We start from the raw sequence: 14,124 nt of genomic DNA on the forward strand, positions 1-14,124 counted from the left end.
AGAACAATTTATAGTTCTTTGGGTATACACCCAGTAACGGGATTGCTGGGTCAAATGGAATTTCTATTTCTAGATCCTTGAGAAATCACCACACTGTCTTCCACAATGGTTGAACTAATTTACACTCCCACCAATTGTGTAAGAGTGTTCCTATTTCTCCACATCCTCTCCTGCATCTGTTGTCTCCAGATTTTTTAATGATCGCCATTCTAAGTGGTGTGAGATGGTATCTCAGTGTGGTTTTGATTTGCATTTCTCTAATGACCAGTGATGATGAGCATTTTTTCGTATGTTTGTTGGCCTCATATATGTCGTCTTTTGTAAAGTGTCTGTTCATATCCTTCGCCCACTTTTGAATGGGGTTGTTTTTTTTTTCTTGTATATCTGTTTTAGTTCCTTGTAGATTCTGGATATTAGCCCTTTGTCAGCTGGGTAGATTGCAAAAATTTTTTCCCATTCTGTTGGTTGCCGATTTGCTCTGATGATGGTTTCTTTTGCTGTACAGAAGCTCTGGAGTTTAATTAGATCCCATTTGTCTATCTTGGCTTTTATTGCCACTGCTTTTGGTGTTTTAGTCATCAAGTCCTTGCCTATGCCTATGTCCTGGATTGTTTTGCCTACATTTTCTTCTAGTGTTTTTATAGTGTTAGGTTTTAACTCTTTGATCCATCTGGAGTTAATTTTAGTGTAAGGTGACAGGTAGGGGTCCAGTTTCTGCTTTCTGCACATTGCTAGCCAGTTTTCCCAACACCATTTATTAAACACGGAGTCCTTTCCCCATTGCTTGCTTTTGCCAGGTTTGTCAAAGATCAGATGGCTGCAGATGTGTGGTGTTTCTTCTGGGGTCTCTTGTCTGTTCCATTGGTCTATGTCTCTGTTTTGGTACCAGTACCATGCTGTTTTGATTACTGTAACCTTGTAGTATAGTTTGAAGTCCAGCAGTGTGATGCCTCCAGCTTTGTTCTTTTTGCTTAGGATCATCTTGGCTATGCGGGGTCTTTTGTGATTCCATATGAAGTTTAAAGTGGTTTTTTCCAGTTCAGTGAAAAAGGTCATTGGTAGCTTGATGGGGATAGTGTTGAATCTATAGATTACTTTGGGCAGTATGGCTATTTTCATGATACTGATTCTTCCTAACTATGAGCATGGAATGTTTCTCCATCTGTTTGTGTTCTCTCTTATTTCGTTGAGCAGTGGTTTGTAGTTCTCATTGAAGAGGTCCTTTACAGCCTTTGTTAGTTGTATTCCTAGGTATTTTATTCTCTTTGTAGTAATTGCGAATGGGAGTTCACTCTTGATTTGGCTCTCCGTTTGTCTGTTATTGATATATAGGAATGCTTGTGATTTCTGCACATTGATTTTGTATCCTGAGACTTTGCTGAAGTTGCTTATCAGTTTGAGAAGATTTGGGGTTGAGACGATGGGGTATTCTAGATATACAATCATGTCATCTGCAAATAGAGACAGTTTGACTTCCTCCTTTCGTAACTGAATACCCTTTATTTCTTTTTCTTGCCTGATTGCTCTGGCTAGAACTTCCAATACTGTGTTGAATAGGAGTGGTGAGAGAGGCATCCTTGTCTAGTGCCTGATTTCAAAGGGAATTCTTCCAGCTTTTGCCCATTCAGTATGATATTGGCTGTAGGTTTGTCATATGTAGCTTTTATTTTATGATATGTTCTGTCAATATCTAGTTTATCGAGAGCTTTTAGCATGAAGGGCTGCTGAATTTTATCGAAGGCCTTCTCTGCATCTATTGAGATAATCATGTGGTTTTTGCCTTTGGTACCATTTATGTGATGGATTACATTTATGGATTTGTGTATGTTGAACCAGGCTTGCATCCCGGGGATGAAGCCTACTTGGTCATGATGGATAAGCTTCTTGATATGCTTTTGCAATCTGTTTGCCAGTATTTTATTGAAGATTTTTGCATTGATGTTCATCATGGATACTGGCCTGAAGTTTTCTTTTTTAGTTGAGTCTCTGCCTGGTTTTGGTATCCAGATGACGTTGGTCTCATAAAATGAGTTAGGGAGGATTCCCTCCTTTTGTATTGTTTGATACAGTTTCAGAAGGAATGGAACCAGCTCCTCTTTGTATGTCTGGTAGAATTTGGCTCTGAACCCGTCTCGATCTGGGCTTTTTTTGGTTGGTAGGCTATTGATTGCTGCCTCAATTTCAGACCTTGTTATTGGTCGATTCAGGGTTTCAGCTTCCTCCTGGTTTAGTCTTAGTAGAGTACAGTGTCTAGGAATTTATCCTTTTCTTCCTGGTTTACTGGTTTATGTGAGTAGAGCTGTTTGTAGTAGTCTCTGATGGTAGTTTGTATTTCTGTGCGATCAGTGGTAATATCCCCTTTTTCGCTTTTTATTGCATCTATTTGATTATTTTCCCTTTTCTTTTTTATCTGGCTAGCGATCTGTCTACTTTGTTGATCTTTTCAAAAAAACAGCTCCTTGATTTATTGATTTTTTGAAGGGTTTTTGGTGTTTCTATCTCCTTCAGTTCTGCTCTGATCTTAGTTATTTCTTGTCTTCTGCTGGCTTTTGAGTTTTTTTAATCTTGCTCCTCTAGCTCTTTCAATTTTGATGATAGGGTATCGATTTTAGATCTTTCTTCTCTTCTCTGGTGGGCATTTATTGCTATAAATTTCCCTCTCGACACTGCTTTAAAGGTGTCCCAGAGATTCTGGTAAGTTGTGTCTTCATTCTGGTTGGTTTCAAAGAATATCTTTATTTCTGCCTTCATTTCATTGTTTATCCAGTCGACACTCAGAAGCAAGTTGTTCAGTTTCCAAGTGGTTGTGCGGGTTTGAGTGTGTTTCTTGATCCTGAGTTCTAGTCTGATTGTGCTGTGGTCTGATAGACTGTTTGTTATGATTTCTTTTCTTTTGCATTTGCTGAGGAGTGATTTGCTTCCAATGATGTGGTCAATTTTAGAGTAAGTGCAATGTGGTACTGAGAAAAATGTATATTCTGTGGATTTGGGGTGGAGCATTCTGTATATGTCTATTAGGTCCGCTTGGTCCAGCTCTACATTCAAGTCCTGGATATCCTTGTTAATTTTCTGTCTCATTGATCTAACATTGACAGTGGAGTGTTGAAGTGTCCCACTATTATTGTGTGGGAGTCTAAATCTCGTTTTAGGTTGTTAAGTACTTGCTTTATGTATCTAGGTGCTTCTGTGTTGGGGGCATATATATTTAGGATAGTTAGCTCTTCCTGTTGGATTGATCCTTTTACCATTATGTAGTGTCCTTCTTTGTCTCTTTTGATCTTTGTTGAAGTCCATGTTATCAGAGACTAGGATTGCAACCCCTGTTTTATTATTTTTTTCTCCATTTGCTTGGTAAATCTTCTTCCATCCCTTTATTTTGAGTCTATGTGTGTCTTTGTATGTGAGATGGGTTTCCTGAATACAGCACACTGATAGGTTCTGACTTTTTATCCAGTTTGCCAGTCTGTGTCTTTTGATTGGGGTGTTTAGGCCATTTACATTCAATGTTAATATTGTTACGTGTGAATTTGATCCAGCCATTTTGTTACTGGCTGGTCTTCTTTCCCATTAGTTGACTCGTTTTCTTCATTGCATTTTTGGTCTTTGCCAACAGGTTTGCTTTTGCAGTGTCTAGTACTTGTTCCTTTCTGTGGTTAGTGTTTCTTTCAGGAGCTCTCGTAGGGCAGGTCTGGTGTTGACAAAATCTCTCAATAATTGCTTGTCTGTAAAGGATTTTATTTCTCCTTCATTTACAAAGCTTAGTTTGGCTGGATATGAGATCCTGGGTTGAAAGTTCTTTTCTTTAAGGATATTGAATATTGGCCCCCACTCTCTCTGGCTTGTAGGGTTTCTGCCAAGAGATCTGCTGTGAGTCTGATTGGCTTCCCTCTGTGGGTGACCTGACCTTTCTCTTTGGCTGTCCTTAGCATTTTTTCCTTCATTTCAACCCTGGTGAATCTGATGATTATGTGCCTTGGGGTTGCTCTTCTTGAGGAACATCTTTGTGGAGTTCTCTGTATTTCTTGAATTTGAAATTTGGACTGCCTTGCTAGGCTTGGGAAGTTCTCCTGAATTGTATCCTGGAGCATGTTTTCCAGCTTAGATTCATTCTTCCCATCATATTCAGGTACACCTATCAAACATAGATTAGGTCTTTTCACATAATCCCATATTTATTGGAGGCTTTGTTCATTTCTTTTCACTCTTTTTTCTCTTATCTTGCCTTCTCTTTTTGTTTCATTGAGTTGATCTTCAGTCTCTGATATCCTTTCTTCTGCTTGATTGATTTGGCTATTAAAATTCGTGTTTGCTTCACGTAGTCTCGTGCTGTGTTTTTCAACTCCATTAAGTCATTTATGTTCTTCTCTAAGCTGGTTATTCTAGTTATCATTTCGTCTAACCTTTTTTCAAGGTTTTTGGTTTCTTTGCATTGAGTTAGAACATGTTCCTTTAGCTCAGAAAAGTTTATTATCCACCTTCTGAAGCCTGTTTCTGTCAATTCGTCACACTCTTCGGTCAAGTTGTGATCCTGTGTTGTTGAAGAGTTGTGATTCCTTGAAGGAGAAGAGGTGTTCTGGTTTTTGATGGTTTCCTCTTTTTTGCGGTTTTTTTTCCCATTTTTGTGGATTTACCTGGCTGTGTTGTCAGGGAGCTGCTTGATGAGGTCACTTGTCTGCCTGTGCAGGTGCTACTGGGTTTCTAGGGACTCCTTCAGGTTACTAGGGAAGCTTCCTGTGTCTTTTTTTGTTTATACTGGGAGATTAGGCCCGCCTCTTCCACTGACCTGTAGGCACTGCTGGGTTGTCAAGAATGCCGTCCCGTTGGTAAGCAGGCTTCCTGTGTTTTTTTTTAAAACCTGTAGCCCAGTCCCACCCCTCTAGTGGTGGGTTGTGCCCTTCCTCCACTGGGCTAGATCATTCAGGGTTCCTCTCAGACTGTGGCACTGGCTGCACAACCCACTAGAGTCAGAGCTTCAGCCCTCCGAGGTTTGTCGGGGAGGGTAGGGACCCACCCAGCCGTACCTGGCAGTCTCCCCATTTCAGCTTCCTCTCTCTCTGGTCATGGGGTAAGGGCCCGCCCAGCTGCTCCCGCTTACAGCTCCCTCTCTCTCTCCAGGCAGAGGGAGGGGGCAATAGCTTAGTCCGCAGGCTCTTATTCAACTCCGAGCTTGTAATTCCCAGCGCTTGACTGGCAAAGATCCCCTGTTCTGTGTATTGCTGAGGCTTTGGGGGAAGCACTGTATCTGGACTGGAGTGCCAGAGGGGAGCCTCCGACTTGCCGGTCAGATGCACTTTCTGGGTGAAGCAGCACCCTTCCCCGCCTCAGTCTGCCCTGAGTGGGCTTTGGTCACCATTGGACCAGACCTGTTGAAAAGCACCTGGTACCTCGGTTGGAGCTCGGAGATCTCTGGATTTCTGTGTCTCTCTCGCTGGGTGTTGTGCGCTGGAGTTCTGTCTAATCGGCCATCTTGGATCCCCCTGCTTCTTGTTTATTAGCAGAATCTGTTCAGGGACTGTAGGGCTCAGAGCTTCAGGGGAGTCGGAGCCCTTCTCCAGCCCTGGGGTGGGTCTTGATTGATCCAGGTCAGTCAAATTCTCCACAGATTTAATTCAGGCCAATGAATATGAGAAGAAATGAGAAGGTGGAAAGGTGTCTTAGTCTACACTTTGCTGCTATAATACGAATACCACAGATGGGGTAATTTATAATAAACAGAAATTGATCTTGCAGAGTTCTGGAGCCTGGGGAGTCCAAAATCAAGGTGTTGGCATCTTGCAAGGGGCTTGTTGCTGTTACCCCATGGTGGAGGGCAGAAGGGCGGGGAGAGAGAGACAGCGAGAGAGCGAGCGAGAGCGAGTGCAACACATGGAACTTTGGGAGACACACTCACGCTATAGCAGAGGACCACTGGAAAAGGAAGGTTTTTAAAGTTTTTTTAGGACACCATGGAAGTGATAGCCATTTTCTGCCATGGGACATGGATGGTGTTTTTGTTTCTGGCATGGGAAAAGGCTTATACAACTCTGCTCAACTTGGCAACACTAGTCAAAAGCTGAAAAATCTCCTTTGACCCTACAAATTCCGTCTATTAACAGTATTATATCCTACAGAACCTAGGTAGTTAGGAGAGAAAGCAAAATGTTCAAAGTTGATGTATTGACTTTTAATAAAAGCAAACAATTGGACATAACCCAAGTATACAAGTACAGGCTATCATGAAACACTGTGAAGGATTTTGAAATAGGTTTTACCCACTGCCCCCACCTCTGCCTCCAATTACTGGGTGTTCCATCTAATCTAGCCCACCTTTCTGGATTGATTCCACCTTTCATTTCACTGCCTTTGAGCTACTTTACAATTATGTAAATTAAGGGAAACTGATAATGCAGATGATTCTTGTTCATAGAAATGCAAATTGTGACCAATGGAATGTAGCTGATTATTGTTCTACAGATATTGGCCAATTTTGCCAGTTTTGTAACTAGGAAGCAAATTCATTTCAGCATTCCTGCTAGGCTTATAATTATTTTTTCTTTGGATTCTCCTTTGAGCCAATTAAAGTGTCCTGCTGGTTCTTTTTTTTGGTTCTCTCAATAATGAACAAGCTAAATACAATCTTTAATATGTTAATTTTGTATGAGTCATAATCTAATTTCTTAAAAGTTATCCTTTAACAAGGTAGTTAAGTAAATTTAATCTGTTCATGTGATATAATTTACTTGCAGCCCTCTTAAAACAGTTATAAAGACCATATGGCAACATGGACAAATACTCCTGATAAAAATGGCAAGTGGGGAAAAAAGCAGAAATGCAAAATTTGTACTATGCTGTGATTAAAGCTAAATGCTGTAAGTGCTTAGGGCAAGAAATAGAAGGTAAGGATAAAAAAAATTGAAGTTGGATTTGCTAGGGTGGTAGGATCCTGAACAGATTAAAAAAAAAAAAAAAAAGAAACCCTGACTTCTTATTCTGCTGTTATACATTAAAAATAATATTAAAATGGCCCTGTATTAGTTTTCTATTGTTGCTATAATTACCACAATGGTTTAAAGCAACACTCCTTTATCACCTTAGTAATAAATTCTGCATTTCTGGACGTCAGAAGTCCAAAATGGGCATCACAGGGCTAAAATTAAGGTATAGGTAGGGGTGTGTTTCTTTCAGGAGTCCTAGGGGAAATCCATTTCCTTTCCCTTTCTAGTGTCTAGAGGCTGCCAGCATCTCTTGGCCTGTTGCTCTCCTTCCTCCATCTTAAAAGCCAATATCTTAGCATCCTCAAAGTCTTTGCACACTCACGTCGCCTTCACTGATGCTTGTATGGATGTGTGTGCTTACACTGCATCCACCCAGGTAAACAGACTCTTCCTGTCTCAGAATCCTTACTTAACCACATCTGCAGAGTCCCTTTTGCCAGTTAAGGTGACACAGTCACAGGTCCTGGGGATTAGGATGTGAAAATCTTTGAGGATCCCAATCCTCAATCAGAGGATTTCCCTGAAATGCAAGTTCAGTGAGAACAGCTTTCCATATGCTTGAGTGAAGGCACAAAACTGACTGCTGAGTGCAAAAGGACACAGTGTAGAGTTCCATTTAAATTAAATTTCAGAACAGGCAACACTAGCCAATGGTGGAAAAGAATTACAACAATTATCGCCTCTAAGTGTGGGGTGGGGTTGACTGGGAAAGCTCATAATGGAATTTTCTGGTATGATGATGTTCTTTATCCTGGTAGGGGCACAAAAGTGTACACAAACACTGCTCTCTAGTCAATGATATGTACTGGGGGAATTGTGATGTCTGTCATTTACTCTGAAGAGACATAATGGATAGTTTGATGAACAGATATGTGATCTGTAGGTACAGTAACATGTTTATGATAGAATTTAAGTGGTGGATATACAGGTGTTCATTTTAATAATCTTTGTAGTTTGAAAACTTTTATAAAAAAATTTTGGGGACAGTAAGATATGGCCCTGGAATATGACTCTGGCAGTCTAGATTATAAATTAAGAAAAAGAACTTAGGAAGCTAGTAAGCAAGCTCTTGAATAATTTCCTATTTAAAATCAGTGGATCTCAACTAGGGCAATTTTGGAAGGTGTCTATAAAGGTGTGGGAGCATTCTCTGTAACTCTCAGTAAGGGCAGGGTGTTACTGGCACACAGGGTAGGGTCCAGGGAAGCTACTGCAACCACGCAGCCTCTCCACAGGACTAAGTCTTCCTACACTAGATTTAAAATCGAAGTCTTCCCTTCGAATCTCTTCATGAATTTACTTGCAGTTCCTTGTACCACATCTCCAAATGGACTGTGACTCACTTCTCAAAAGTCTGTTGCATCTCCCACTTCTCTGTAACCCAAGAACACCCAGCATAGTGCTTTACTCAGAACACACATTTAATGAATATTTGATAATGGGGAGGGGATGTTCCCTGACTATCCCGGTCTGCCCTTCAGGCAGTTCCTTTGATGCAAACCTACTGCCCCCCACATTCCCCCCCTCACCCCCAACCCCCTCACCCTTAATGGCCAATGCAAAGGATGTTCACTGCTACATTTTTCTGCCAAGACACAATCTTGAAACTACATCCCCACTGCCACCCTCCTTCACCCCGCCCAACCCCATCCTCCTGCACCAGATGGCAGGGGAGGCACTTGAGAGTAACCACCATGACACAGAGCTGAGAAAAGCCGGCATAAAGCACTTTTATTGCAATAATAAAACTTGAAACTCATATATGGTGCTGGGGGGAGGGGGCAGCAATGATTTCTCTCACCAAATCACTACACAGGACAGCAAAGGGGTGAGAAGGGGCTGAGGGAGGAAAAGCCAGGAAACTTTGAGATCAGCAGAGGGAGCCAAGCATCAAAAAACAGGAGATGCTGAAGCTGCGATGACCAGCATCATTTTCTTAAGAGAACATTCAAGGATTTGTCATGATGGCTGGGCTTTCATTGGGTGTTAAGCCTACAAACAGCACCTTCAATTTAAACTGTCAATTAATAAAGTTCTCAAGATTTAGCAAGTGGTAGAGCTTGGAAAGTTATGAGATTACAAAATTCCTGAAAGTCCATTAGAAAAACCACAGGATGGGGAAAAAAAAAAAAAAAAAAGCCAGACCACAAAGAAGGCTTCAGAGGTCCCTGCTGGCTCAGGGACAGATAGATACCTGTAGTGTCCAACATCGCAGTGAAAATGACCTGCTTTCAAAGGCAGAGGGTTTAAGGAGAGGGAGGGGTGGGACTGGTGGAGGCAAAGACTCTCCCCATCCCCACCTCAGTTTTAGGTAGGGCTTTTATTTTAACCCAAGGACATCTCTCAACTTGGAGAATAATTCAGCCCTCAATAGCGCCTCAAATCTGCTATGGCTTTGCAGCGCAGCAGCAAGAATGTTTAATATATAATAGATAAAAATTTCATCCAAAAAATTAAAATAAAATATTCTTGAAACGCCCCCCCCAAACACCAATTCCTATTCTAAAGTTAACCTATCACTTGTGCTGTTAATACTTGATCATGTACTTAATTGGAAACCTAGATCCAAAAGACTGAAACTGAATCTTCACCCCAAAATGAAAACAAAATAAAATGAGTAACTTGAGGTTTATGGCATATAGTTTAGGTAAACACACATACGAGGATGGAGGGGAAGAGGAAATGGAGGTGTCGGAAGCAAAGCTGAGTGACAGAACACATTCAGTCAGGGCAGATGTCTATACAGAGTGTAGTGGAACATCAGGAAAAGCTCCATATGGATTCATGTGCACGCATCTGGAGGCACCAGGATCCCTCCATGGCAGACCTGTTGGGGACAGAAAATCTGTGAGTTTTCAGCAGCTCAGTGTTCTTTGTCCGCAGTGGTGACAGCCATGATGCCATCTGCCACGCCAAATCCCTTCCCCAACAGCTGAGCAGTCTGAGACCAAGCCACTTCTGTTCTAGCTGGAGACAGCCAGATGGGCTTGGGCTGGGTCCCAGGTGAAACAACCTTTATGTTCTCTCTGCTACCCACCAAAACACTGGGCATAACATGGGAGGCACAAAGGTAGTGAAGGACCCTGCAGCATTTGATCTCCTTACCCAAGAACAGGGAGCTAAGGGAGGAGGCAATTCCTGTCATTCCAGTTTTAGAAGCTCCACATCAAAGACAAGAGTGGCATGTGGTGGGATGATGCCTGGGTGCCCAGTGGCACCATAGGCATAATCTGGAGATATGGTCAGTTTGGCTCTCTGACCCACACTCATCTGTGAAAAGAACAAGGAAGAAAGATTCAGCTTGACACACACCCCAGCTGTCTCTGTAAGAACAAGAGCTGTTTACTTAGGTGCTCCTTGGCCAGGATGGTATTGACTGTGCAGCTGCCCAGGCATCACCACCTCCCTGGGCAGGACTTGAAGGCTGGCAGTCAGATCCCATGACCCCTGCATCTCACTCCAAGAGGTCCACTGGCAGTTCAAAACCCTTCTTGACTCTCAGAAGGGTCATGCCTTCAACCTTTCTACCCAAGACTTAACGACTAATGCTGGGCAGGTAACATTCCAGATGTCTCACCACCTAGTCCCCCCTTCAGTGGTCTGTCACTCAAAGGACACGTTTAGTGACATCTATGCTCATCTTGAAAAAGGAATACTCTGAAACTATGCTTTAAAAAAGTATATACATAGAAAGTAATACTTGGGGGTAGTATATTTTTTCTACTTATACTTTTTTGCCCATATAGGAAAACTTCAAAAAAGATAATATGATTTTCTGGGCTACACAATAGCATGTACTATATGATACTATTTTTGAAAATATTGATTATACCTACAACAGAAAACATCTTTGGAAGGACATATCAGATTTTTGCTGAGAACAATGTGGATAGTGAGTGACCGGTAAGGAGAGATTTTTACTTTAAAAAATGTATTTGTGTATTCTTTTGTTTCAAACAATACAGAAATAAGTATAAATATCTACTTTCTGAACAGTGAGCAGGTTCTCTCAGTATTTCCATCCTTTGACCAATCTCTGCTTTGCTTTAGGTCTCCCATATTCCTGGCTTCCAGACTCCACTGGAGAAAGGATGAATGAAGAGGAAGCTGCAGGCTGTGAAGTGTCTAATCCTTGCTCCCCTCCGAAACTGGCACATGTTGGACCAAGGTGGGAAGGACAGTGATGGCTTTATCTTGTACAATTCAAAACAATCATATTCCTTGACTCAGCAATTCTACTTCCAGAATATTCTGCTAACAACTCAAATGTCCATCATAGAAGGAGTGGTTTCATAGGCATATCCACACCAGCGATTAGTCAGAAAGAATATAGTGGTGGCTTTAAATGTACTAACATGAAAAGATGTCCAAGATGAATGAAAAAAAGCTGCCAAAATAGTCCTTGTGGCACGATTCAATGCCTGTAAACATGTAAAACCAAAACAATATCAAAAGGAAAGGAAAAGGGGGATAAGACAATTTCCCTTTTCTGTGTTTTTAACTTACTTGCTGAGAAAATATGTTGTGAAGAATTTAAAGGATGTTTTATGCAGATGTCAAACTACCTAGACTGCTCACAAATGATAGGGCTGTGGCTCACCCTAAAGCACCAGTTAAAGGGAGAGTCAAGCATCTCCCCAGTACTCCGTCATGCCTCTCCAAGCCTGAGATATGGAGTAGGCTGATAACACTATCTTGATAGGACATACAGCACTTAAGATATACAACACAGTGATTGTTCCAATGCTGGAGCAGTCAAAGATGGGATGTGGTATGAACAATGGCTGGCATGTGAGATGGAGGATGGGCTACAGATCTAAGAGCCAGTCAGACTAGGGAGACAGGCAAAAAGCTATGGTTGGCAAGGTTTCCCAAGGGAAGTAAACTACAAAGCCTCTTCCTCATACTGCCAACCCTCTGCTCTACAGGAACAGAAACCCAAGCACTTAGGAGTGGAAGGCTTCAAGTTTCTGAAAGTTGAGCAGTTTATTTGGAGACAAATCAGTGATGTTTTACAGAGGAAGTAGAGCATGTGTATTCTGGAAAAGAGAAAGACAGAAACCTGTCTTTTCATCTTGCTTAAATTTCTAATTCTCCTTGGTGAGAGGAAAGCAGACTACCCATCATGCAGAGCCTAATTATAAAGTTCCCTGGGTCTTAGGTCACTGAAAAACATCCCTTTACCTGGTTAGAGCCAGAAAAAATCCCTAGGATTGATGGGAAGACAGAATCTGGCTGAAATTTGGCAACCCTGGGTCCCTATGTCTCCTGGGAATTTTATAGTGTTGCCAGAACAAAAGCTGTTTCCACAAATGGGGAGGAAAGAGATTAGGATCACAAGACAAAATTACTTTCTCCATTAGTATGACCTGTCAGAAGCAGTCTGACACAATACAGTTAATAGTAAGAGAAATAATTAAAACCACTGATACCATTTTTTACTCATACTGTCCTGAGGCCAAAGATTTAACAATACACTGTGATGCTAGGGACGGGAGGAGATTGCACCTTCATAGCTTTCAGGCAGTTCAGAGTGCAACCCCTACAGATAGTAACTCGGCATATTTGTCAAAAAAACAGTACACACAGCTTTGAGCACTCACCCCACTTTTGAGAATATGTCCTATGGCAACATGTGCAGACATGTAAAATAAAATCTGTACAAGGTAAGTTACTGCAGCATTGTTTACAATAGCAAAAATATGGAAATTACCCAAATACTCATTAATAGAGCACTAGCAAAATAAATTATAGCACACTTACATAAAGAAACACTATGCAGCTGTATCAGAGTTTACTCCTCTTTTATGTACTGGTATAGGGAGTGTCAAAAATAGATAAGTGAAAAAGTAAACTGCAAAACAGTATGTGTGTGAAAGCAAGAAAAAAGCAGTATGTGCTTAAACCACAGTACAAAAAACATTAACAACAGGAGCTTCTTGTGGGGGTATTTTGGGCAGATGGGATGGGATGAGAGTGAGACTTTTCACTTTTTAAATTTTTGAGCCATATAAATATGCCACCTATAAAAAAAAATATAAAAGGTAAATACTAGAAAGTAAAACAAAACAAATGAGAGAGCATACCTGGGCAACCCCTTCTTCCCAGCCTCGGATCACCTCCTGCTTGCCTAGCATAAACTTAAAGGGCTTGTTTCTGTCCCGGGAGGAATCAAATTTCTTTCCATCTTCAAGCATCCCTGTGAAAAAGGCCAGTTGTAACATGAGCAACAAGTAATGACATAAGGCAAGTCAGAGACCAGCAGAGCACCCATCAGAGATGCTAGTGCAGAAGAGTCTGACAGGAAGTGCGGTATCTAGGGAGGGTTCCTGTGGCCTCATTGGGCCTTAGATAAGGAGTTGGGGTAGTCCTACTCCAGACCTGTGAATGCTCTTCCCTGACTCCAAGCAGTAAGCTGACTACAAAAGGACCCCGCAGCATTCCAAAGGTGGTTGGCAGTCCACCTTGTTTTGGAGATGGGAAATATAAACTTCCTCTTGCCATGACTCTCCTAGCACCTGGTGGATTTTCTCCCCAACTAAAAGTAACTGTGGTCCCTTGAGGTGCACAAAGTGTCTACAAGACACACACAGTGCAAGAAGCAATCTTCCTTCCCAAATTCCCCAATCACCTTTCACATATAATGTGTTTACATGTGGCTCCTCCATTGTTCAATGCAGGCAAATCCCCCTCCACTATCTGCCACCCTCTCCTCTGTGGTTCACTGATTGTAACCTACACATGTTGCTGCTCTCCAGGCTGTGGGTCAGCACTATGCAATGTGGTAAGAGGAAGCTATTAGGCAAGCTTTCACCCACATTCTAGTGCCAAGTGTCTCATACCAACAGGAAACCTAGGGCATAAAGCTGGGCCCTTGTAGGCTGGTTCCTAAGTTGTCATAATCTTCCTGGGAAAAGTAAAAAACAACCTGGGCTGAAGTAGAGAAACGAAAGACAGAATGTGTGCAGCATTCACCCCACTTATTTTATCCATTGCTGCCCCAGAAAACAACCTGTGCTGATTTTTGCACAGCTAACACTTTGTAACAGAGATGACATAAGAGAGCAGGAATACTAAGGAGGTTAGAATGGTTGCTCTTATAGAATTAACTCAGTAAACCCGGCCAACTGCTAGTAACTGTTGGCAGTGG

At 41.8% G+C, this 14,124-nt stretch overlaps 1 protein-coding gene and 2 long non-coding RNA genes across 3 annotated transcripts in view; 2 read left to right on the plus strand and 1 right to left on the minus strand.

The window, feature by feature from the left end:
• LOC116562894 overlaps positions 1-14,124 on the plus strand; it is a 22,829-nt gene continuing 8,705 nt past the window's right edge. The window contains exons 1-2 of the long non-coding RNA XR_004274118.1: positions 1-13; positions 2,802-2,806. This is a non-coding gene — a long non-coding RNA (uncharacterized LOC116562894). The remainder of the gene's footprint in view (positions 14-2,801; positions 2,807-14,124) is intronic.
• FKBP1A (FKBP prolyl isomerase 1A) overlaps positions 8,681-14,124 on the minus strand; it is a 22,626-nt gene continuing 17,182 nt past the window's right edge. Inside the window, exons 3-5 of the mRNA XM_032295395.1 lie at positions 13,061-13,173; positions 10,080-10,244; positions 8,681-9,801 (exon numbers count right to left, since the gene is read on the minus strand). Coding sequence (XP_032151286.1) covers positions 10,116-10,244; positions 13,061-13,173 — 242 coding nt within the window. The 3' untranslated portion in view covers positions 8,681-9,801; positions 10,080-10,115. The remainder of the gene's footprint in view (positions 9,802-10,079; positions 10,245-13,060; positions 13,174-14,124) is intronic.
• LOC116562893 overlaps positions 10,243-14,124 on the plus strand; it is a 6,291-nt gene continuing 2,409 nt past the window's right edge. The window contains exon 1 of the long non-coding RNA XR_004274117.1: positions 10,243-11,142. This is a non-coding gene — a long non-coding RNA (uncharacterized LOC116562893). The remainder of the gene's footprint in view (positions 11,143-14,124) is intronic.

Source organism: Sapajus apella, unplaced genomic scaffold, assembly GCF_009761245.1.
Source record: "Sapajus apella isolate SASKATOON/1434 unplaced genomic scaffold, GSC_monkey_1.0 scaffold33, whole genome shotgun sequence".
NCBI lineage: Eukaryota > Metazoa > Chordata > Mammalia > Primates > Cebidae > Sapajus > Sapajus apella.